This window comes from Amblyraja radiata, chromosome 10 (assembly GCF_010909765.2).
Source record: "Amblyraja radiata isolate CabotCenter1 chromosome 10, sAmbRad1.1.pri, whole genome shotgun sequence".
Classification (NCBI taxonomy): Eukaryota; Metazoa; Chordata; class Chondrichthyes; order Rajiformes; family Rajidae; genus Amblyraja; species Amblyraja radiata.
Window position 1 is genome coordinate 42594194 of NC_045965.1, and position 23759 is coordinate 42617952.

Below are 23759 nucleotides of genomic sequence, written 5' to 3' on the forward strand. Positions count from 1 at the left end.
ACCCTCACGCAACGCCATTTAAAAACGGCCTTTCGGGAACGGCTCTACTTCGAGGACCACGTCTCCCGTGGGGGCTGCGGGTAGGCAACGGTTGCGTTGGGGCATTACACTTTTAAGGCTCTGTGTGTGGGGATGCTTCGTGTGTGTGATGCCGCCCCGCCACCCTCCCCCTCCCCCCCCCCCCCCCCCCGCGTTGCCGAGATGAACCCGACTTCGACGACTTCAAGATACGCTATTTTAAGACGGCCGGAACCTGACTTCGACGACCACGTCTCTGCTGGGGGCTACAGGTAGGGAACGGTCTTTATACACTTTTCCAACTCTGTGTGTGGGGGTGGTTAGTGTGTGTGATGCCGCCCCCCACCCCCCCCCAGTGGGGGCTACGGGTAGGGAACGGCTGCGTTGGCTAAAGGGATCAGGGGTTATGGAGAGAAGGCAGGTACATCACTCCCCCTACCGCTCCCTCCCTCCCCACTCTTCCACTTCCCTCCCCCTTCCTCTCCACTCTCCCTCCCCACTCTTTCCCCTCTCTCCCCCACCCCTCTCCCTCCTCCCCATCTTCCCCATCTTCCCTCCCCGAAATCTCTCTCCCCATCTCTCACCCCCTACCCCCGCTCTCCTTTCCCTCCCAAATCTATCCCGTTTCCTCCTCCTCCTCTCCCCTCCCTCCCCTCTTCTCAACCCCCCACCCCCCCGCAAACGCCGTTGGGGAAACAGACCCAACGGGTCTGCACTTGGTCTAGTATATTACTAAAACTCTGTTCTTGACCGGTTTTGGTTTTCTATGCTGCGGTTTCCGAGAGTACGCCGCCACCTACGGCCGTCATTTTTGGCCACCTCGCTCAGAGCCCCCCTCCGCCGCGTGTGTGCCGAGGATTTTTCCTGTCGATGATAATTGACAGAGATATTAATGTTTTTACAACATTCCCCATTCTCTCTGCTGCCCCCGCTGGAGGGTGGGGGAGGGACTATAAAACCAGGAAATGGTGTGCCTCAATCAGTCTCTGCAAGTGGTGTGCCTCAATCAGTCTCTGCAAGTGGTGTGCCTCAATCAGTCTCTGCAAGTGGTGTGCCTCAATTAGAGCTTTGAATGACACTGACAAATGTCTACAGCACTGTGAGTACCCTTAATTTGGTTTGAAAATGAAAATATGGTTAGGGGTAAAAAAGCACTGCCTGCAAATAGTTGTTTGGGTTTGGGTTGAAGTAAAAAGGCACTCTCTCTCCCCCCCCCCCCCCCCCCCCCCCCCCCCCCCCCTCCTCTCTCTCCCCCCTCCTCTCTCTCCCCCCCCTCTCTCTCCCTATCCCTCTCACTTTCCCTCTCTCTCCCCCCTGTCTCTCTCCCTTTCTCTCTCACTCCCCCCTCCTCTCCCCCTCCCTCTCCTCTCCCCCCCTCCTCCTCTCCTCCTCTTCCCCCCCCCTCCTCTTCCCCCCCTCCTCCTCCTCTCCCCCCTTCTCCTCTCTCCTCCCTCTCCTCTCTCCCCTTCTCCTCTCTCCCACCCTCCCTCTCCTCTCCCCTCTCCCCCCCTTCTCCTCTCTCCCCCCTCTCCTCTCTCCCCCCTCTCCTCTCTCCCCCCTCCTCTCTCCCCCTCTCCTCTCTCCCCCCCCTCCTCTCTCCCCCCCTCCTCTCTCCCCCCCTCCTCTCTCCCCCCCTCCTCTCTCCCCCCCTCCTCTCTCCCCCCCTCCTCTCTCCCCCCCTCCTCTCCTCCCCCCCATCCTCTCCCCCCTCCTCTCTCCCCTCCCCTCCTCTCTCCCCCCCCCTCCTCTCTCCGCCCCCCCTCCTCTCCCCCCCCTCCTCTCGTCCTCTCCCCCCCCTCTCTCTCTCTCCCCCCCCCTCTCTCCCCCCCCCCCTCTCTCCCCCCCCTCCTCTCCGCTCCCCCCCCCTCCTCCTCTCGCCCCCTCCCTCCTCTCTCCCCCCTCTCCTCTCCCCCCTCATCCTCCTCGTTGCCTCCCCCCTCTCCTCCTCCCCTCTCTTCTCCCCCTCCTCCTCTCTCCCCCCGTCCCTCCTCTCCCCATCCATCGCTCGCCCCCCCTCTCTCGCTCGTCTCTCCCCCCCTCCTCTCTCCTCTCTCCCGCCCCTCCTCTCTCCCCCTCCCCCCTCCTCTCCTCCCTCTTGCTCTCCTGCTCTCCTCTCCCCTCCCCTCCCCCCTCAACCTCCCCTCCCCCCTCCCCCCCTCCCCCTCCCCTCTCCTCTCCCCTCCCCATCCCCTCCCCCCTCGTCCTCTCAGTCTCCTCATCCCTCTCGCCCCTCCCCCTCTCTCCCCTCTTTTTCTCCACTCCTCCCCTCCATCCCCTCCCCCACCATCCCTCCCCTAACCCACCCCCCTCCCCTCCACCCTCCCTCCCCCTCCTTGCTCCCCACCTCTCCCCCTCCCCACACCTCACCCCCTCTCAGCACACCCTCTCTCTCCCCCTCCTCCTCTCTCCTCCCCCTCTCCCCTCCCTCTCTCTCTCCCCTCCCCTAAACCTCCTCCCCTCCACACCCCCTACCCTCTTCCCTCCACCCTCCCTCCCCCTCCCTGCTCCCACCTCTCCCCCTCACCCCCCCTCTCAGCACACCTCCTCTCTCCCCTTCACTCTCACCCTCTCTCTCTCCTCCCCTCCTCCCCCACCTTTCCCCCTCACCCACCCTCCCTCTTCTCCTCCTCCCCACCCCCCTATCCCTCTTGCCCCTCTCTCTGTGTCTCTCTCTCTCCCTGTCTCTGCCCCTTCTCTCTCTGCCCTCACTCTCTATCCCCCCCCCCCCCTTCCCCTCTCTCTGTGACTGCAAGTTGGGGGCTATGCGTCAGTAGATAGGGTGGTTGTGGGGTAAAAAGAGCAAATTAATAATATTAATATAATATCAAGGGGGGTGATTAGCTTGAGTGCGGGGGGAGGGGGGGGGGATAGTTAGTGTGTGTGACGCTGCATGCCGCCTTCCCCCCCACAACCGCACGTTGGGGGAACAGACCCAACGGGTCTGCACTTGGTCTAGTACCATATAAAGCTAGAATTTGTTTTTAATTTCACGAGTAAAAGTTCCCCTAGGTCCAGGTATGGCCAATAAACTAATCTGCCATGAAAATATTGCAACAAAAATGAGGGCTCTCTGTATATTTTCTTTGCTTTGCTTCTCTTCCATTTCCTACCCTCAGGACTAATGTGCATTTCCTGAGGTTGGCTTGCAAACACACTCTGCTGCTCTTGAACCACATGCGAGCAAGTGCCCAAGGGGTGCACCATGATTTATGCCACCTGTCCCTGCACTACACAGTGGACTCCCCATGGAGTCCCATGGAGCGATGCAAACTACTACCGACTTGTCAGCACTCATGCTTAGAAATATCCAACACAGAGCCTATAGTATTAGACCCGAGACAAATATAGTAGTCTCACTGAAATTAATAATTAATGCGAGGAATCAGCTACCACCAAAAGAACTGACTATTTTACTTCATAAAATTAAATTCATGGTATTAACTGATTTTCAATGTGTTTTTAGATTCTGGTTCTTTACAGTTGGATTTTTAAAATTATTTTTCATTGATTTTGTGTGGTTTTGAATGTGTGACCATCAGAAACATTCACAACTTTTAATTTTTCTGACAACTTGTCTCAGAACAGAGCATCAGTGGTTGCAAAAGCCATTTGTGGTGTGCTCTAGGCCTCTTAGATGAGAGGGGTTCTGTGCTGCACTATACTCCATTGGCCACACCAATGACTGGAAACCCACTAGCTAGCAGAAGACACTACTAGGAATCACAATGGAAGAAAAAACCTGGTGAAAGGCAGGTATCAACAATCATGTGGTAGCAGTAAATTAGTCCCAAATTCTTAGGTATTCCTATGGGGGCCGTCGGCTTTGTTCTCTTCCATTTTTAAATGTTAGAAGGCAACTTACACATTCAAAGATGGTACCTGCTGGCAATGCATACAACCATGCCTCATTTTAGTTTCTTTCAAGATGGAATCAGAGGGGCCATATTTTGCAGACAGTATGTAGGAGAACACGTGTGTTCACATTTTGATCTTTTAAAGCTGCAATCTGCAGCCAGAACAACCACAGGAAACTGTCTTATAAGCCATTTAAATGCATCGGCATTCTGACAATCGCCTGACAGATTCAGTGGACCCAACTCCATGGAACATAAGCATAACACCTGGATGCATCAGGGAGGCAGGCCTCCATTGTATTAGAAAACATTAGAAAACCAGTGATGTCTTCAGGCAAGACTGAAACATGGTAGTATGCCACCCTCTTCTCTCCCCCACCACCCCCCCCCCCACCACCAAATCCTGGCATCCTTGTTGCCAATGTACAATAGCTGGAGAATCAGATAGAAGATCTAAGAGCAACACAGCTGATCAGAGGCGCATGGGGGACTCGTGTGTACTCTAGTTAACAGAGAACAGAGACAAGGCTCACACTAACTCTGCAGACACGTTGCTCTAGCACAAGGGTTATTCCAATCACCAAATGGCCCAAGCGGTGACGCCTGAAAAAGGAAAAGGCAGTAGATACTGCTTCATGTTAAACTAATTCCTGCTCCCTTGCACTGGAACATCTGGTGGTTCAGTGCTGACCATTCGACCTACCATGGGAGTTGTCCATCTGCAGTTCTGGCTACAGTCTACATCCTGCCCCAGCTAGAGGAGTCGTTGACTGCAATCACAAAGACAAAACATCGTACCTTATCATCTTCCACATCATCGCTGAGAACTTCAACGAGCTTGAAGAAACATCTGCCAAAATACTATCAATACATCACTATCAATATCAGAGGAATTAACACACTCCCTCACTGATATACCACCATCAGGAATGTCAACTGCTCCATCCCTCGCCTGTTTTTTGGTAAATCTGTCTACCTGCCTATGCTGCTTCTTCCTATGTACAGCCAAAGACTCAGAGTGTGGCACTGGTAAAGAAATCAGCTGAAGCAGAAGTATGGTTACAGGACTGTTTTGAACTGGTGGACTGGGTCATGTTCAAGGATTCCTCACCAGACCTGAATAAATATGCCTCCATTGTCACCAATTTCATTAAGAAATAGAATCATGGAGATATACAGCACATAAACAGGTTTCCATCAACACTGGACCCACCTGCCTGCATTTGGCCCACATTCTACTAAACCTTTCTATCCCTGTACGTCCAAATTTCTCTCAAATATTGTTATTGTACCTACCTCAACTACTTCCTTTGGCAGCTCATTCTATATCCCCACAATTCTGTGTGAAGCAAAGTTGCCCCTCAGGTTCCTATTAAATGTTTCCCCTCTCATCTTAAACTTATGTCCTGTGGTTCTTGGTCACCTATTCTGAGCAAAAGACAATGTGCATTCACCCTATATATTCCACCCATGATCTTATACACCTCTAAGGTCACCCCTCATCCTTCTCCAATCCAAAGAACACCTCTCCCTATAGCTCAACCCTCAAGTCCTGGCAACATCTCATGAATCTTCTCTGCACTCTTTCCAGCTTAACAACATCTTTCCTGTAGCAGGGCGAGCAAAACTGAACACAATACTCCAAATGCAGCCTCACCAACGTCTTGTACAACTGAGACATAACATCCAAACTTCAATATGCAATACCCCGACTGAAGAAAGCTAATGTACCGAAAGTCCTCTTGATCATCCTACCAACCTGTCACGCCACTTTCAAGGTCCTATGTACCTGCAATCCTAGATCTCTCTGCACTATAGCACATGCCTCGGTAATTCAAAGTCCACGTCTGATCTGCCGAAGACCAGCATAAACATAAAGGGACAATTCCGGACTAAGCTGGAGTCACAGGGGGAACTCTACAGCTGTGGAAGGTTCTTGTATGCTTTCACTTCCCAAGGTAAAACAGGGTAGCATAAGTAACAGTGATGCATCACTTTTGGATCAGCTCAATACCTTTCATGTACGTTATGAAAGAACAATGACACAGTTACACAAGCCCCCACAGCCCCTGACGACCCTGTGAACTCAGTCTCTGAGACAAACATCAGAGCATCCTTCAAGAGGGTGAATCCACACAGCTGAGACAGTGTACCTCACCAAGTGCTTAAGACCCGAGTGGACCAACTGGCTGGGGTATTCAAGGACATATTTAATTTCTCGCTTCTGCAGTCTGAGCTCATCACCTGCCTCAAAAGGGTATTTACTGTACTGGTGCCCAGAAGCATGGTGAATTGTTTCAATGACTACCGTCCGGTTGCACTTACATCGATTATAATGAAGTGCTTTAAAAGGTTGATTACTGCATGAATCAATTCCTGCTTTAAAAATAACCTGGAATCTCTTCAACTTGCCTGGATGACCGATCAGCAAGTCAACAGCATATGCTCTCCACCCTGCACTAGACCATCTGGATAACAGGAACACATATCAGGCAGCTGTTCATCGACTATAATTCACCATCTAATATTATATAGTCCCCTCCAAACATGTCACCAAGCCCCAAGACATAGGCCTTTGTGCCTCCCTTTGTAATCTGACACTTGCCCTGCTCATTGAAACTTACCGAATAGTGAAAGGCCTGGATAGAGTGAATGTGGAGGAGATTTCCACTAGTTGGAGAGTCAAGGAACAGGGGCCACAGCCTCAAAATAAACAAACATACCTTTGCAAAGGTGATGGAGGAATTTCTTTAATCAGAGGGTGGCGAATCTTTGGAAGCCAAGTCAATGGATATTTTTAAGGTGGAGATGGACAGATTCTTGTTTAGTCAGGGTACCAGGGGTTATGGGGCAAAGGCAGGAGAATGGGCTTGAGAGGAAAAGATAGATCAGTCATGATTGAATGGGGGAATTAGACGTGATGGGCCGAATGCTGTTCCTTTCACGTGAACCTTTCGCCAGACAGCAATCTGCACAGATAGTAACAACATCTCCTTCTCACTGATTATCAACAAAGGCACACCTCAAGGCTATGCAGCTTCGCCACAGCTCCACTCTCTTCAAACTTATGTCTGTGTGGCTAGGCACAGTACCAATGCGGCTACTGTTGTTGGCCGAATGACTGGCGATAGTCAGCGTACAGGAGAGAGATAGAACACCTGGTTAAGTCATGCTGCAATACAACCTTTCGCTCAATGTCAACAAAACCAAGGAACTCATCGTTAACTTCAGAAAGGGAAAGCTGAAAAGCCATGTACCATCATTAGTGGGTTGGCGGTGGGGAATGTTAGCAGCTTCAAATTCCTGGCGCTAAATGTCTGATGACACAGACATAATCAAAAAGAAGTTCTTCACAGAAGTTTAAAGAAATTTGTCAGGCCACTGAATACACTAACAAATTTCTACAGATGCATTGCAGAAAGTATCCTGGCTGGTTGCAACGTGGACTGGTACGTCAAGTCCAATGCACGGGAACGCAAGAGACTGCAGGGAGCTACATCTGGTACAGCCCTTCCCACCATCTAGAGCATCTAAATGAGGCGTTGCCTCAACACAGATCGTTAAGGATCTCACCATTGGGAATATGCCCTCCACGCTATTGCTATTAGGCAGGAGCTCCAGGAGCCTGAAGTCACACACCATTTAGGAATAGTCACTTTCCAACAACCATTAGGCTCTTGAATTGACCTTGCACATTCCTAATCTTATCTCAGCTATGGAGCACGACATGCCTTCTCTAGCAATCCTGCGGACTTTTTTTCTCAATTGCGTATTGCAACAATGTGTTGGAGTTTTGGGATGCTGATCATGCTGCATGGAAATAAGTCCTTCAGCTCAGAGTACACGCTGACCATCAAATACCTGTTCATGCTAGTTGTATTATTCAACTTTTGTACCCACTCCTTACACACTAGAGACAATTTTACAAAACCCAGTTATTCCACAAACCCGCAAGTTTTTGGGATGTAGAAAGAACCCAGAGCATCTGGAAGAAACCTACCCAGTCACAGAGAGAACATGCAAAATCCTCACAGACAGCATCCAAGGTCAGGATTGAACCAGAGACTCAGGCGATACAAACATAGATACAATCTCCCTGAAATATGTATCATGGTATGTAATTAGGTTTTGTATGATTGCCGCACTGTAATGAGGAGATCTTTCACAAAGGAAAACCTTGTAATGAGTGATGGAAAAGCAAAACTGAAATAGAAACAGATAATGCGGATATGCTCAGCACCTGGCAGGAGCGCAGCAGAGTTGAAGAGTCTGTAAACTGCAGTTTCTTTCTCCACAGAAGCTGCCTGTGGAATATTTGTAATATTTCCATTCCATCACCTTGTGGATCTTCTGTCAGGAGAGGGAGCAGAGACAACTATTGGCCTTCACCATTTATCAGCCAATATTTGTTGGTTGAATTTGTATGTTTAAAAAAAAATAGAACATAGAAAATAAATGGGAAACATCCCAGAGAGACAAGGAAAATAAAATCACAGCACGTTTTAGTTTTTGGAATTGCTTCTACAGAACAGAAATTAATTATATTAAAATAAATCTCAATCAAAATACATAACGGAATGGTATACAAATAAGAGCGTACCCTGCAACCCCTGAAGAAAGCACCATAGCCCATGATCAGAGGCCGTTCAGAAATAAAATTCAGCTTCAAAAAATCGAAGCTTGCTGCTTTTCTTTTACCATGGCTTACCTATAATTTTAAATAGATAAGTAAAGATTCTTTACATATGCAAATACTCTGAGGATAGTTATTTTTGTTATAAGCGCAATCCATCCTCTAATATTCCATCAGGTCTGCAAATCATATTCAAGCATTCAGGGTGAACAAGGCACTGCGAAGAGCGGCCAGATGAAAAATAATCAACGGAGCTTCACTTCAATAAGATGATCAGCTCACCGGCACATGTGTTCAACCGTAACAATGAAAGTTTGTTTCAGTTCAGCTTCCTCCGCCACCAGTCTTACCTGCAGTCCTCTCCTCCTCAAAATACTCGAATCATCCATGATACAAATTCAAATCCCCCAGTTCATATCAATTTGCAAACACGTGTGAACTGAATGTGAACTGTTTGTTTGTTGACCGGCCGCTCGCATCAGCAGCGGACCGACAGGCAAATTAATTATTTTATTCCCATACAGCCAAAGCTAATGGACTTCATTCCTCATTTCCGTGAGGTGTCTAGTTCTCTTAGAGTTCGTGCTGCATAAATCCGAGTCTTTTTTTTCTGCCTGGAGTTGGCTCCGAAATGCTCTAACGCTTGTACTGTAATAGGTCACCTCAGCAGGGTTGTTTTTCTCCTCTGAATGTCTGAGACACATGCGATCGGACGTTGCGAGAATTCATTCACCAGTATAGCTGCCGAGTCCATCCCTATTTGGTAGCACCTCGGAATGATCAGTGTTAATGGGAAAGCAGACTTGGCTAATAGCCAGCCGCTAATCTTGTGCATGGATTGCGGCCACAATCAGAGCCCGTTACTGAGTCACTCCAACACGAGGACAAGCATTTTTAGTTGTTTTTTTGTCAGATTTCCGTCTTTCCGATGTTACATCTTCCATCACCACAAAAAGACTCTCATTTCCCGCTCTCTTCAGAGTCGAATTAGGCCATAAAGTGATTGTCTGAATGAGATTACTGGGAATTTACCAGCCAAGCGTGCTGAACTCATTTGGGAAGCATCGCCACGATTCAAAAGGAGTCAGATGCGGCACAAATACAACGTGCACAAAGTGTTCCGTTCACAAATCTTGCTCCGTTACGCCCGGCAGTCCGTGTGTTTCGGATTCCAGTGATCGGTAGCGCTTCCTCTCCATCTGCTGTTGAAAACAACTGAGCGCAAGCAATCAGCCGACCAACCACATACAAGCATGGGAAGATTTGCCTAAATCATACAGCTAGGCAGTTCACGCTGCTGAGAAAAAAAACTCCCAGTTCCTTTGGCACAGATCTCATTCATTCCATTTTGTGTCACAAACATCGTGCGAACTGCCATTGTAACAACTTGTTAAATATTCGGTTCTGAACTGTGATGTTGAGCAAACCAATTCCACATCCAAGTAAGTCCATGGGAAATCCTTTCAAAGAACAAGTTTAATTCCAAGATAAACAGCCAAGAAAGCGGTGTTAATTCCTCTTGTGAAAGCGCTTCGGCGTCACCACAATGTCTCCCAACATGTGCATTATTTCAACTGCTTACATTTGAAGAGAGATTCTGGAGGCATATTGTTGTTTGAATAACTAATTTTAGAAGGGAAACTTTCGATGGTGACACCCTGCTAAATGGACCAGCTACATGTTGCTAACAACATCGACACAATAGCCTGACGAGGTACCAATCCTGAGAAATCACACTTAAACGTAGTTTTCAGATAACAGGTGGTTATTTTTAGTGTTCTTTTCAAAGGCTCCCTCAATTTCACTTCCGCTGATTACTGACGACCAGCTTTGTTATTATATCGGCAGCTAACAGCCAGGATAGCGAGTCGAGAGGTTATTTCAGGATGTGCAACTCGTTTGGTCCACGGGTCCTGGAATTACGAGCCTCTCGCATAGCAAACAAAAAGGCATGTTTCATGTTACTTCAGTACTTGTCTCGGACATCGCGTGGATACGCGTCCCGTTGATTAAAAAAATTATAGCACTTATCCACAGGAAGGCATGACACGAGATACGCCTGCATTACAACAATGTAATGAGTGCATACACACACACATAAGCTCCAACTACTTAGACTCATCGTGTAAATGGATTATCTCTATTTCCTGCTTTCCAAATAAACACCAACTTTTTTGATTTAAAAATATGCAACCTAAGGTGATCAGAAATACAAGTAGAAATAGGCAATGGATCAGTTCAAGCCTGCTGCACCATTTCAGTTCACAACTGACCATCTACCCTGGCACCAGTGACCAACACGATCCCCATCTCCCTTGTGCTGAGATATATACTTTCCTTTATTCTCTATTTTTCAACAAGTGTGGTCTCTTGGGTTTCCTCGCTATTATCTGTTTTGAATGCACATAATGACTAGGTCTCTGCAATTATTATTGGTAGAGAAATATTCAGGCTTCAACTCCCCCAGTTAGGGGAAATGCCTCCCTGCAACAAATCTGACAAACCAAGAATTTTCCAGAAGTGACGAGATCACCTTTCATTCTTCCAAGATTTCAACTCGATTTCCCTCCATATGGCAAATACCCCATCACTGACAGCATTATAGTTGGAGCTGAACCTAGCCACACAGTCATGTGTGTACAGGGCGTACAGTAGGGGGCTGAAGACGCAACCCTGGGGGGATCCTGTGCTCAGGTTGAGGGACTTTGATGTATTACCTCCCATCTTGACTACCTGGGGCCTGAAGGTGAGAAAGTCCAGGACCCAGGCACACAGGGGGGTGTTGAGCCCCAATTCCAGCAGCTTCTCAGCATGTCTGGTGGGGACAATCGTGTTGAAGGCTGAACTGAAGTCTATGAACAGCATCCTCACATTGCCCCCCTTCTGGCTGTCAAGGTGAGAGAGAGCGGTGTGCAGAACCTGGGAGACCGCATCGTCCGTGGATCTGTTCGGACGGTATGCGAATTGTAGCGGGTCCATGTTGCGAGGGGGGAAGGCGCAGATGCGTATCTTGCACAGCCTCTCAAAGCATTTCATGGCTACCGAGGTGGGGGCCACCGGACGGTAGTCATTCAGACAAGCTGGGGAGGCATTTTTATGTACAGGTACAATGATGGATCTTTTGAAGCAGGCAGGGACCACGGACTTGGCCAGGGAGAGGTTGAATATTGTAGTGAGCACCGGAGCTAGCTGCGTAGCACGACTTAAGTACTCGCCCCGAGATGCCACCTGGGCTTACAGCTTTCCTCGTGTTCACCCGTGTCAGAGCCCTCCTCACGTTGTGCTCGGACAACGAGAATGTGTGCACATCCCCAGCGATGGACCTCCCATTAGCTTCGATAGCCAGCACGCTGCCGGTGTTGTCGTTAGCCGGCAGATCTGGGGTGATGTTGCCTGTCTCGAAACAAGCGTAGGAGTAGTTCAGGTCATCAGCTAGGGAGGTGCCGGCATTCCGGTTGAGGGGGTGGGGCTGCTCCGGTAGTTTGTTACAGTCTGTAGCCCTTGCCACAGGCGTCTGGTGTCCTGCTGCTCCATCTGTGACTCCATCTTGTCCCTGTACCTCCTTTTTGCGTCCTTCACTGCCGGTAGGACTCTACCTTGTAGCCGTCCATATTTCAGGATGTCAGGCCAGAGTTGTAGGTAGCGGTGCAGGTATTCAGGGCAACACGAACGGACCTGTCCACCCAGGGTTTTTGATTCGGAAAGGTGCTAAACCTTACCGTGGGGACAATGTTGTCGGCTATTGTTGCGATGAAGTCCGTGACTGCTTCCGCGAACTCACTGACATCACTGGAACTTGCTTGGAACATATTCCAGTCGAAATCTGTCAGTGCATCTTGCAGCATGGCCTCTGACTGGTCGGACCACCGCTTTACGTCCCTCGTCACTGCTGCTTCCCGAACTATCCTCTGTTTATACTCCGGCAGCAGGAAAATGGCAGCGTGGTCAGATTTTCCTAAGGGAGGGAGTAAAATGGCCTTGTCGCCCTTCCGGAATGGCATATAGCAGTGGTCCAATGTTTTCTCCCCCCCTGGTGGCACACGTGATGTGTTGGTAGAAGTTCGGCATGACCTTCTTGAGATTTGATTTATTAAAATCTCCAGCCACCACCATAGCCGCATCCGGGTTCTTGTTTTGGTGTCGACATAGCACATCATGTCGGACCGATAGTGCCTCGTCGGTGTCCACAATCACTGTGCCGAACTCCCGGGAAAGGTAGAATGAGCGGCATGAGATCTTCAGGTGCTCCAGGTCCGGCGAGCAGGAACGGGAAAGCATCTTGATATTTCCAGGGTTGCACCAGTTGTTATTGGTTATGAAGCAGACTCCTCCACCCTTGGATTTCCCAGATTCTACAGTTCTGTCAGCACGGTAGACAGTGAAGGACAGTGAAGAAATCCACACCTGACTCATGAAGAGTGTTTCTGATCTGTCGGACAGGTGTTTGGGGATTTTACTTTATTATAGTGAGAATTCTTCTGTCATCAGCTGTGGAGGTCTTCATTGGTCTGCCAGTCCCTTTGCGTTAAGTAAGCTCATGAGTGCTCTTTCTTCTTAATGATATTCCAAACAGTTGATTTTGGTAAGCCGAAGGTTTGGCTGATGTCTCTAACAGTTTTATTATTGTTTCTTAGTCTCATATTGGCTTCTTTGACTTTCATTGGCACAACTTTGGTCCTCATGTTGATAAACAGCAATAAAAGTTTCCGAAGGTGATGGAAAGACTGGAGGAAAGACTAGGTGCTGAGAGCTTTTTAATACCTGCATTAAGGTGGCAATTAAACACACTTGAGCAATTACAAACGCCTGTGAAGCCACGTGTCCCAAACATTATGGTGCCCTGAAATTGGGGGGGGGGGGACTATGTATAAACACAGCTGTAATTTCTACATGGTGAAACCAAAATGTATAAAAATGGTCTTTAATAAAATCTGATGTGTGCACTTTAACCACATATGCTATCTATCTATCTATCTATCTATCTATCTATCTATCTATCTATCTATCTATCTATCTATCTATCTATCTATCTATCTATCTATCTATCTCTATCTATTACTAAAAGTCTGTTCTTGACCGGTTTTGGCCATCTGTGCTGCGATTTCCGAGAGAACGCCGCCACCTACGGCCGTCATTTTTGGCAACCTTGCTCAGAGCCCCCCTCCGCCGCATGTGTGCCGAGGATTTTACCCGTCAATTAAAAATGACAGAGATATTAATGTTTTTACAAAATTCCCCATTCTCTCTGCTGCCCCCGCTGGCGGCAGGGGGAGGGACTATAAAACCAGGAAGTGGTGTGCCTCAATCAGTGTCTGCAAGCTGGAAGAAGGCAGAGGGTCACGTTTCTCTGAGCTGTGAATAACACTGAACACATGTCTACTCAAATGTAAGTGCCCTTAGTGGTTCTAAAATGCTTGCAAAAAAATGTCTATTGGTTCTAAAGCTTGCAAAAAAATGTCTATTGGTTCTAAAGCTTGCAAAAATATGTCTATTGGTTCTAAAATGCTTGCAAAAAAATGTCTATTGGTTTTAAAGCTTGCAAAAAATGTCTATTGGTTCTAAAGCTTGCAAAAAATGTCTATTGCTTCTAAAGCTTGCAAAAAATGTCTTTTGGTTCTAAAGCTTGCAAAAAAATGTCTATTGGTTCTAAAGCTTGCAAAAAAATGTCTATTGGTTCTAAAGCTTGCAAAAAAAATGACTATTAGTTCTAAAGCTTGTAAAAATGGCTATTGGTTCTAAAGCTTACAAAAAAAAAGTCTATTGGTTCTAAAATAGTTCATACTAGCGCTCCAGAAAGTGTCCCCCCTCCCCCTCCCCCTCGGCTTGGGTGTATCTTGAAATTGAAAGGCACTACTTACTGCAAATGGTGGCATGAAGTTGAAAGGCACTACTTACTGCAAATGGTGGCTTGGGAGCTTTGGCTTGAAGTTGAAAGGCACTATTACTGCAAATGGTGGCTTGGTTGCTTTGGCTTGCAGTTGAAAGGCACTACTTACTGCAAATGATGGCTTGGGTGTGGCTTGAAGTTGAAAGGCACTATTACTGCAAATGGTGGCTTGGGAGCTTTGACTTGAAGTTGAAAGGCACTACTTCCTGCAAATGATGTCTTGGGTGTGTCTTGAAGTTGAAAGGCACTACTTACTACAAATGGGGGGCGTGGGTGCATTGGCTTGAAGTTGAGAGGCATTACTTACTGCGAATGGTGGCATGAAGTTGAAAGGCACTACTTACTGCAAATGGTGGCTTGGGTGCTTTGGCTTGAAGTTGAAAGCACTACTTACTGTAAATGGTGGCTTGGTTGCTTTGCCCCCCCCCCCAAACTGGCCACCAATATTAGAATTGGTGGAGAGGTGGAATATCGCATTGGATGACCAGCCCTCCTGTGTGATGCTGGGACCCAACGGTATATATATACATATGACATCATATATACATATGACATCATTTCTTGGAGCACATCCAATGCACACATCTGTTTCTCCACTGCAGTTTTATCATATGACTGACAATATCTTTGTTAACCTGCTATAGGAGATTGGACTGATTTTTTGTTTGTGCTCTTGTTTAGTTTTTTTTCTTTTTGGCTTTCTCAAAATCTAATTCGATTGTACTGTTTGGTGCATGACTCAAATTGAACAGATAAAATGTTATGGGAGATTTTAATATTCAAACAAAACTTTTGTCCAGATTGGAACCTTTTGCCCATTACAAAATTGCAATTCGTTTTCAGCATCACGTTTGTACCTCCACTTCCAAACCCAAAAGAACAAACATTTCGTATCTGCTGGTTACATCAAGTTTTTTTTGGATATGTGTTGGAAAGAACTGCAGATGCTGGTTTAAATCAGAGATAGACACAAAATGCTGAAGTTACTCAGCGGGACAGGCAGCATTGGTGATGAAATTTGAACAATTCAATTATATTTCAATTAAATGAAATAGCATTAAGAAAATTGATAAAAACATGGAATAAGGAGCAATGATAATCACCTTACCTTGACTGAAAATGAAATAAATGCAATCGATAGCTGCTAATTAAAATTGCTTCTCGTGTTTAAATTCAACCACAAGGACTCAGTCATGATAAAAGAACTAGCTACAGACAGAATGGCAAACATCAATTTCACTGGAGTTGTTTTCCTTTGCTAAAATGCTGATAGATAGCAATTAACATATTAAAATAGCAATAGTACCTTAATTAAAAAGTCACTGTGCAAACAAGAAACTAAAAAAAAGATGCTCTCTAATGCAATCCATCAATCCGTCTTCTGGATTTTAAAACCAGAAGTAACATCTGTATTGCTATTGCAAAACTCTGCTGCAGACTTATTTTTATTTGGCATAGCATTCCTTCACAAAGATAACGAAGCAGATGTTAAAACTCCCAACTAATGTGAAATATTCCACAGCTGACAGCCTTCAAATAGTCCTCAAGGATCAAGTTAATAGATTTTGCTGCAACTCCTGCAGATTGGAAGATGGCAAATGTAACCCCATTTTTTAATTAAACCGGGGGAGAGAAAACAGGTCTGAATTTTGCACATGTCATTGACAACCCCTCTCATTCCTCTAAGCTCTAGTGATTGATCCAAGCATTTGCCCTATCTCTGCTCCCATGTCCCTATCAATCTGGTGAGGTTCCATTGCACTCCCTTTGTGACAAATATATTCTTCCACATTGTATTGGATCTGCAACATATTTGCCCACTCACACAACCTTGAAGCCCCATTGTGCTCTCCTTGAAAGTTCTGCCATTGACAAACATAGAAATAGTACATTTGGTTCCCTCATTGATGAGTTGAGGCCCACACACCAATTCCAATGGTATCCACCAGTCACCACCTTCCACCCTGAGAAAGTCTCATTCCCAATCTGAGAATCAATCTTCAATCCATGGAAGCATATTACTTCCAATCCCATGCTTTAAATTTTGCGCACGCCTCACGTGGCACATTATAAAAGGTATTCTGAAAATCCAACTGCACCACACCCATTTGTACTCCCATATCTATCATCAAAATTTATTAAATATGCTTTCCCTTCCATGCATCCATGCTGATTCATCTATTCCAACTGAATTTTTAGTTGGTGTTCTGTTAAGTTTAAGTTTATTGGCCAAGTATTCACATACAAGGAATTTGCCTTGGTGCTCTGCCCACGTGACAACATGACATAGTGACAGTTAAGAATGATACATAAAACATTAATCATTATTTGATTAATCAACATTATCAACATTGAGCCACTAACCCATTCTGGAATTCTCTCCAGAATCTTTGACATATTTACAGAGATCATACCTCAGAATATTTATCAACAAGTTCCCTACCAGTGACGTTAGAGGCACAACCACGTCATCACCTGGCTTATCTCTGTCGCTATAATTTATTTGCAGTCTTTTGTCATCAGGCACCTCACCTCCCACTGTCAGATATAAAAATCGCTGTCAGTACCCAATCAATTTCCTCCCTTCACCCCTTTGCAGCCTGGGATACTTGAGGCACTGTGGATTTACCCACCTATAAGCCCGCTAAAACATCGGATATCTCCTCCTTTTTATTCATAATATTCTACAATTAGATTACAGATCACCATGAACTCTCCAAATAACCAGATACATGAGAATAACAGATTGTTTCATTGCTCGCACCTTAATTTGCAATCATTGTTGTACGTATTGGGTACTTATTTTATTTGTTGTTTATTCTACGGGCTTCATGCAAACTATTAATTTCATTGCGCCTTGGTATATATGACAATGAACTAATCGGAATCTGAACAAAAATTGTATTTTTAGTTTCACCAAACGTAAAATTGCCTTCAGTGCTGATAATATAATTCTGATTGGCTTAATTCAGCTGTGAGTCAGGAAATTGTGGTTCAAGTCTTTGATTAGTAAAGCAACTCCTCTACCTCTTTTACCTCCTCCCTATCTCGTCTGAAATCTCGTCGTGTCCCTCTCACAAGTCTCTCATATCCCTCATGTCATGCACTTTCTTGAAGATGCAGGACCTTGAAAGTCTGGATGTTCAGGCTTAAGTACAGCTTTTTCCCCCAATGGTATCAGATTCATGAACCAACCACCTCTTTTGCACTTCGTGGCAGTGTAGCCAAATACTCGTATGCTTAACTCTGCCTTATTCACTTATTCCGTTATTACACTTCAGTTCTTTTTGTACAAATTCATTTTGCAGTACAATCTTTGCACCATTCTGCTATCTTTGCAATCATTGTTGTATTTATTGTGTACTTATTTAATTTGTTGTTTGTTCTCCCAGCTTCCTGCAAAATAGGATTTTCAGTGCACCTTGGTGTATATGACAATGAACTAATCGGAATCTGAACAAAATTTGTATTTTCAGTTCCACCAAACGTGAAATTGCCTTCAGTGCTGAAAATATAATTCTGATCATTATTGTTCATTGTAGCACCATTAAATGCAAATAACTAGTGTGCCATTGGGAATTCTATATATTCTATATTCAATTACTTAACCATAAATCAATCTTCAATGTACAAATGAGGTCAAACCATTAAACAAAGTATTTAATATCTGCAACAGACAATTAGCTAGCCAGATATAAATCATTTGGAGAAATGAGTTACAAAGAGCAATTATGCCAAGATTTTTCTTTAACGCACAATATTTATAATTAGCTGTTTAGCTCCATTATGAATGCACGTGGGAGAGTTATGAAAGAAGAGGAGTAAACTAGATGTGATCAATACTTTCAGAAGCACATAAATTTCATTTTGGCATCATGTGCAATTAGGAATAGGTGTCAGCAAATGGGAAACCACACAGAAAGAGACATTAGACCAAAACAAAGCCTTTCGTACTCTTATAAATAAGGCAGCCAGCCTAATTTTCACTGAAAAACAAATCTCTAGCCCCAAATGAGGCACAATTATCCACAAGGTCTTACCTTACATGAAACAGGAAAGAAATATTTACAGTCCAAAAAAAAAGATGCTTCTTCATTTCAACATTGACTATTCTAAGTTTTACAAGAGTAATAATAGTCACTTTGTAGGTTATTTTCTTAGTACAGCTGAGATATCTGATTACCTTTAGATATAACATTTATTGGAAGAAAATATTTTAACAAAACGGTGGCGTGGTGGCGCAGCAGTAGAGTTACTGCTTTACAGCGCCAGAGACTCGGGTTCGATCCTGACGAAGGGTGCTTGACTGTACAGTTTGTACGTTCCTCCCCCATGACCTGCGTGAGTTTTCTCCAGAATCTCCGGTTTCCTCCCACACTTCAAAGACGGTACAGGTTTGTAGGTTAATTGATTTGGTTTAATTGTAAACCAAATAAGGATAGTGTTAGTGTGCGGGGGTCGCTGGTCGGCGTGGACACAGTGGGCCGATTTCCGCGCTGTATCTCCAAACTAAAAAAAATATAGAATCTTCTAGCATTTACAGTCATCTGTTGTACTTAGTGTAGGAATGATTGAAAATAGTTGTCAATGGTTCTGGATCTTTTTGGACACAGATCATTTGTTGTGCTACCTAATTCACAATCTAGTGTGATGTTCAGTCTTCCAATTTCCAACGGGAAGATGATCATGGCTCAGAATTTTTGTTGCATAACAGAACGTGTATAAATGATAATTAACAGAAATTCTCAATGTGTTGTATGGTCGCATTAACACAAGTTACTTACCAGTTAACAGATTTACAACAGGATGCAACGTTACTGCAACATATGATTGGCCTTACATGACTCAGTTTGAGAACCATTGCTATTATAACCTTTCCAAATGACAAATAATGTTCACTATGGGCAAAAAAGTCTAAAGGATGTGTAGATACAGAGGTAATAAAACAATGTCCCATTATTGCATAGTTGTAGTTAATGTTTTCGCTGTCCATCAAAGTAATCACACAAGATTACTTTTGGGGGGGGAAATGTCAACAAAAAAAATCAACCAAATCTTCCCCTAGGTTTTGTTGTTTTCCCTCTTAAAGCAGTATAGCAAACACAACTCTGTTTGCTTTAAAAATCAATATTCAAGCCATGATAAAGTACAAATTAGGTAAACTAGAACTAAAGACAATTCGTTACTTTCTGCAAAACTGCTTCTTGGTAGTCATAAGAAGCTCTTTTTAGTCATTAAGTAACATTAACGATAACTATATCCACCTATCACTTGCATTTTCTAGCTCTACCCCTACCTCTCACCTCTTTCCACCAGTTTTCTGCCCTATACTCGATTAGTCTGAAGGGTCCCAAACCAAAATGGCACTGTCCATTTCACTTCACAGATGCTGCCTGACATACTGAGTTCCTCCAGTGTGTTTTTTACTCAAGATTCCAGCATCTGCAGTCTCTTGAGTCTCTAAGGATTTTTCTTTCATCCAGTTATTTCCAGTACCCTTACTGATAATATACAGTCATATAACCTACCACAGACATGTATGTTGCAGTGTACTGACATGCTCTGAACTTGCTGTTTGATGGTAAAGACCGCTTTATAAAATGCCCTGCTGCAAGTACACAAAGCATGCAGATGCAGAGGTGAACCCAGTAGACAAATAGTGTTAATGTGGTTTGGTTTGAGGCAAGGTTTCTGCCTTAAACAACACTGGGGTTAGGATTTTTAAATGACACAATTGTTTCCACAATGTTCTGTTTCCAATAATGTAGGAAGATTTTGTTCACCAGATCTTACCAGAAATATGAAAATATTAACAGCTAACAGGTTTTAGCTAATATTGAAATATGCTAAAGTCAAATAAAAACTGTTCTCAATCACCCAAGCAGTTTTAAATGTTTAACTTTTATGCTACTTTCATTGGAAACAGTGCAAAGACATTTGTTTCCCAATTTTCACTCAACAATTCTACACCCTAGTGGGGCTGAGTAAAACTTTTTTTTTTAACATTAAACAGTGCACTTTAACAAATTAACCCATATGTCATGAGTGCTTTAAGTGATAGGCATTTTAGGAATATACAAAATAATTGAAAAATATCATAAGGATTTGAATCACATTAAGATCATGTACAATCTTATGAATTAAATTGCCTTTTGAAGTATATCGTACATCTTGGATCTAATTAAAATGTTTCATCATATTAAATAGCAATTTATGTTTTATTTGTAATTTATAGATGATCTTCACACTGTGCATTTTCAAAGTACTTTCAATGCGATATCAATTTAATTTGGCAACCACAAACTGGTTTGAGTTACGAGTAATGTTTGCTTGAGAAATTTGTAAACAAAACCCAGCAACAATACTTTAAGAGTCAAGTACATTGAATTCTCATGATGAAACAGGTTCCAATGCTAGATTTATAAAGTTACATATTACCATGTATTTATCTAAATACTTTAACATTTGAATATTTAATTCAATAATAACAACTGAAAGTTTTCTTCCTGCCATAGTCTCTTCATTTAAATTTATTTTCACCCATCTTGCCCAGTTCTGACCCAAAATGTTAACTCACTTTCACTTTCCACAACTTGCAAAATGCTTTCTTGATTTTCTGCCCTTATTCAAAATATAACTATGGTCTGAATTTATTTTCAAAAAATCCATTTAGTTGAGAAACATGAGCACCCAGGCACATTAACCGTACATATTCCCTCCCCAACATTGGTTGAACATATTAACAATGTATTAATAATGTGTGTCTGTTTGGAGTGCCCCTCTAAAACAAATGGTCAAAATTCCTGAGCATAACCCTGAAAATACCAGAGAGTGTGGGTTGCAACCTGCCTTGACTCAGAAGTACAATGCAATTGAATAATGACGCTGCACAAGGGGAATATAAATACTGAAAATCTACCAAAAAAACAGGAAATGGTGGAAATATTTACAAATTTAAGGCAACTTGGATGGATTGCAAACATTTTTTTCTGCTTGGACTCTTCACGAAGTAGAAGAAAATTTGGCAAGTACACTTTCAGAATGGCAAGGGCAAGAGAGAAAAACAGCAAAATAATTCATTCACAATTGCGTAGAAGAGAGGAGTTACAAACTGGCTAAAGGGCATGTAATAGTACACTGCAAAAGTAAGTTGTATTGGAAAAAAAGAAACAAACATTAGTATAGTAAAGTTATTCCAAATGCTGCAATTAAAAGGAAAAACAACAGCATTTCTCAGTGACCTGGAAATGTAGAAATCTCTGTTGTGAACTTGTAGATTCCAGCACGTGCTAATGTCAGGGATCAATTAAACAGAATCTCTAGCTCCCACGAGATGCGAGGCCAGTGTGCTGGCTGAGAAACCAATCAGAGAACTGGCATTGACAGAAAGCATTTGTTAATTAACTTTTTTAACAATTGTGGCTGGACTAGGCGTGCCATTAAAACTCACTTTAACATCAGGATTTACAAGATATTTTAGGGTAAAGCTTTTTTTTTTTAATGCAGAATTAACACCAGATCATATGCCGATGGCAGATAGAAAGAGCACAGTATTAAGCTGCATTGGATCAGTGACAGAAATTTAAGGGTTTTCTACATTAATACTCAGGTGCTCAGAAATCCTTGCATTTCACATATTAGGAGGGAACACTAGTTATTTTGTTATTGTTACCAACACAAAATACATTCATTCTTGTTCATATAACAAGGGGCCAATTTTCGATCACACAGGATAATCATAATTTATCATAATTCCACACATATTTATGATTTCCCAGTTTGTGTGCTGTCCACAATGTATCTTAACTGCTGAGATGGCTCAATAAGACCATAAAAGGAAACTGCATTTTGTAACTCAAATGACATTAGGGACCAATTACAGAAATCCACAGACAAAAATGTAATGTCTGTTCAGGAGAAACTGTCTCCATGGTTATAAAGATCATGATTTACTCAGAGGATATGAACCAATTTTTTTCATTCATGACTTTGTTACAGCTTGGATAGTGTTCGTTTATTTATGTCACTTGTACAAAAGAAATGCTTATTCTGTACGTTATCCAGTCAAATCATACTGTACATGGGTACAATAAATCCTCTTCTGGAATAGCAAGCAGTGTCGCCGCATTCTGGCACAATCTGCAACTTCCAAGTCTCTGAAAAGTCCAATTTTGGCCAAAGGAGTTATGCAGTTTCTTATTTTCTCACATTAAGGTCTGCTGCGTTTGCAGTTTTTGATTGATGTAGTCAGGGTTGGCCTGACCCAGTGTGATGCTGTCAACTCTTTCCTCCACGGCTCTGTGTGGCTGCCACTGGCTGTGGTCAATCTACTCGCTCACCCAGTTGCTATATTGCCTCCTGCGACAGCCTCCACCAACACCACAAGCCATGACCACTGTGAACACACCATCCATCACCTACAGCAGCCGCCATGTCTCTCTTCCCATGTCAATCATGGAACCTATGGGTGCTTTCTGAGAGTGCGTAAGTAAGCAAGTTCAAATGGTGAAGGAAAGGATGAACAAAAATTCTCAATCAATGCACTCAATGCCACCAGCATGAATGTCAACAGAAAACAAGCAATTCACTGTTATATACCAATATCTGGAAAAAATCTTAAAGAGCTTGGCTACAATGGCCTTTGCACACAAAAGAATATGAATCATTCAAGATTGAGACCATCAATTATTAGTTCCATAGGTAGTCATTATAAGCACGATCATTCGGTACAAATAACCTTGACTAACACATCTCTTTTCCCTGGACTGAAGGCTCTTGATAAATCATTGCCCCCAAGGTCATAATAAATGAAGGTTTCTGATGCTCATACAGGATACCATAAATTATCAATAATCATCAGAGCATGAGGTTAAAATGATAAAGGACTTGTATTCTAAACAAATCCTTTGTGTGTTGCCAACAGCATATCCCCTGATAATTTGTTTTGATATTCCTGAGAATTTGAATGATGGATTTCAGGTGCATCCATCTTCTAAATATTAACACATTTAAATTATGTAAAAGTCACCAAGAGAGTGTTAATATAATGATTTTTGGGGAGAAGAAAGTTTCAGTTCCAAAATCCAAAAAGCAAAATAATTTCTTCTAAATACGGAAAAATACCTTTATGTACAAAGCATTATCCATGAAATAGGCAAATTATGTTCATATTGGTCATTATCAAAGCAGAATGATTATGTCAACCTGCTATTGCTAGAAAGTAGGCACCAAATCCAGACATAATTGAAGCCATTAAAAACAGATTTAACAAATAGCAACAGCAGGGGCATTAACTTGGCAACAAGAATTTGGTCAAGGTATCAGAATTTTGACTTCCAAAATCACCCATGGCAGCCAATAAATAATG

General features: G+C 43.7%; 1 protein-coding gene across 8 annotated transcripts in view; it reads right to left on the reverse strand.

The window, feature by feature from the left end:
• Positions 1-23759, reverse strand: part of mast2 (microtubule associated serine/threonine kinase 2) — a 349172-nt gene that overhangs the window by 257661 nt on the left and 67752 nt on the right. The window contains exon 1 of one of the 8 annotated variants that reach the window (XM_033028666.1): positions 8856-10011. The exons of the other annotated variants lie outside the window; for them this stretch is intronic. Within the exon in view, the coding sequence (XP_032884557.1) occupies positions 8856-8894 (39 nt within the window). The 5' untranslated portion in view covers positions 8895-10011. Of the gene's footprint in view, positions 1-8855; positions 10012-23759 lie in introns of those variants that run through there. 8 annotated transcript variants of the gene reach the window in all.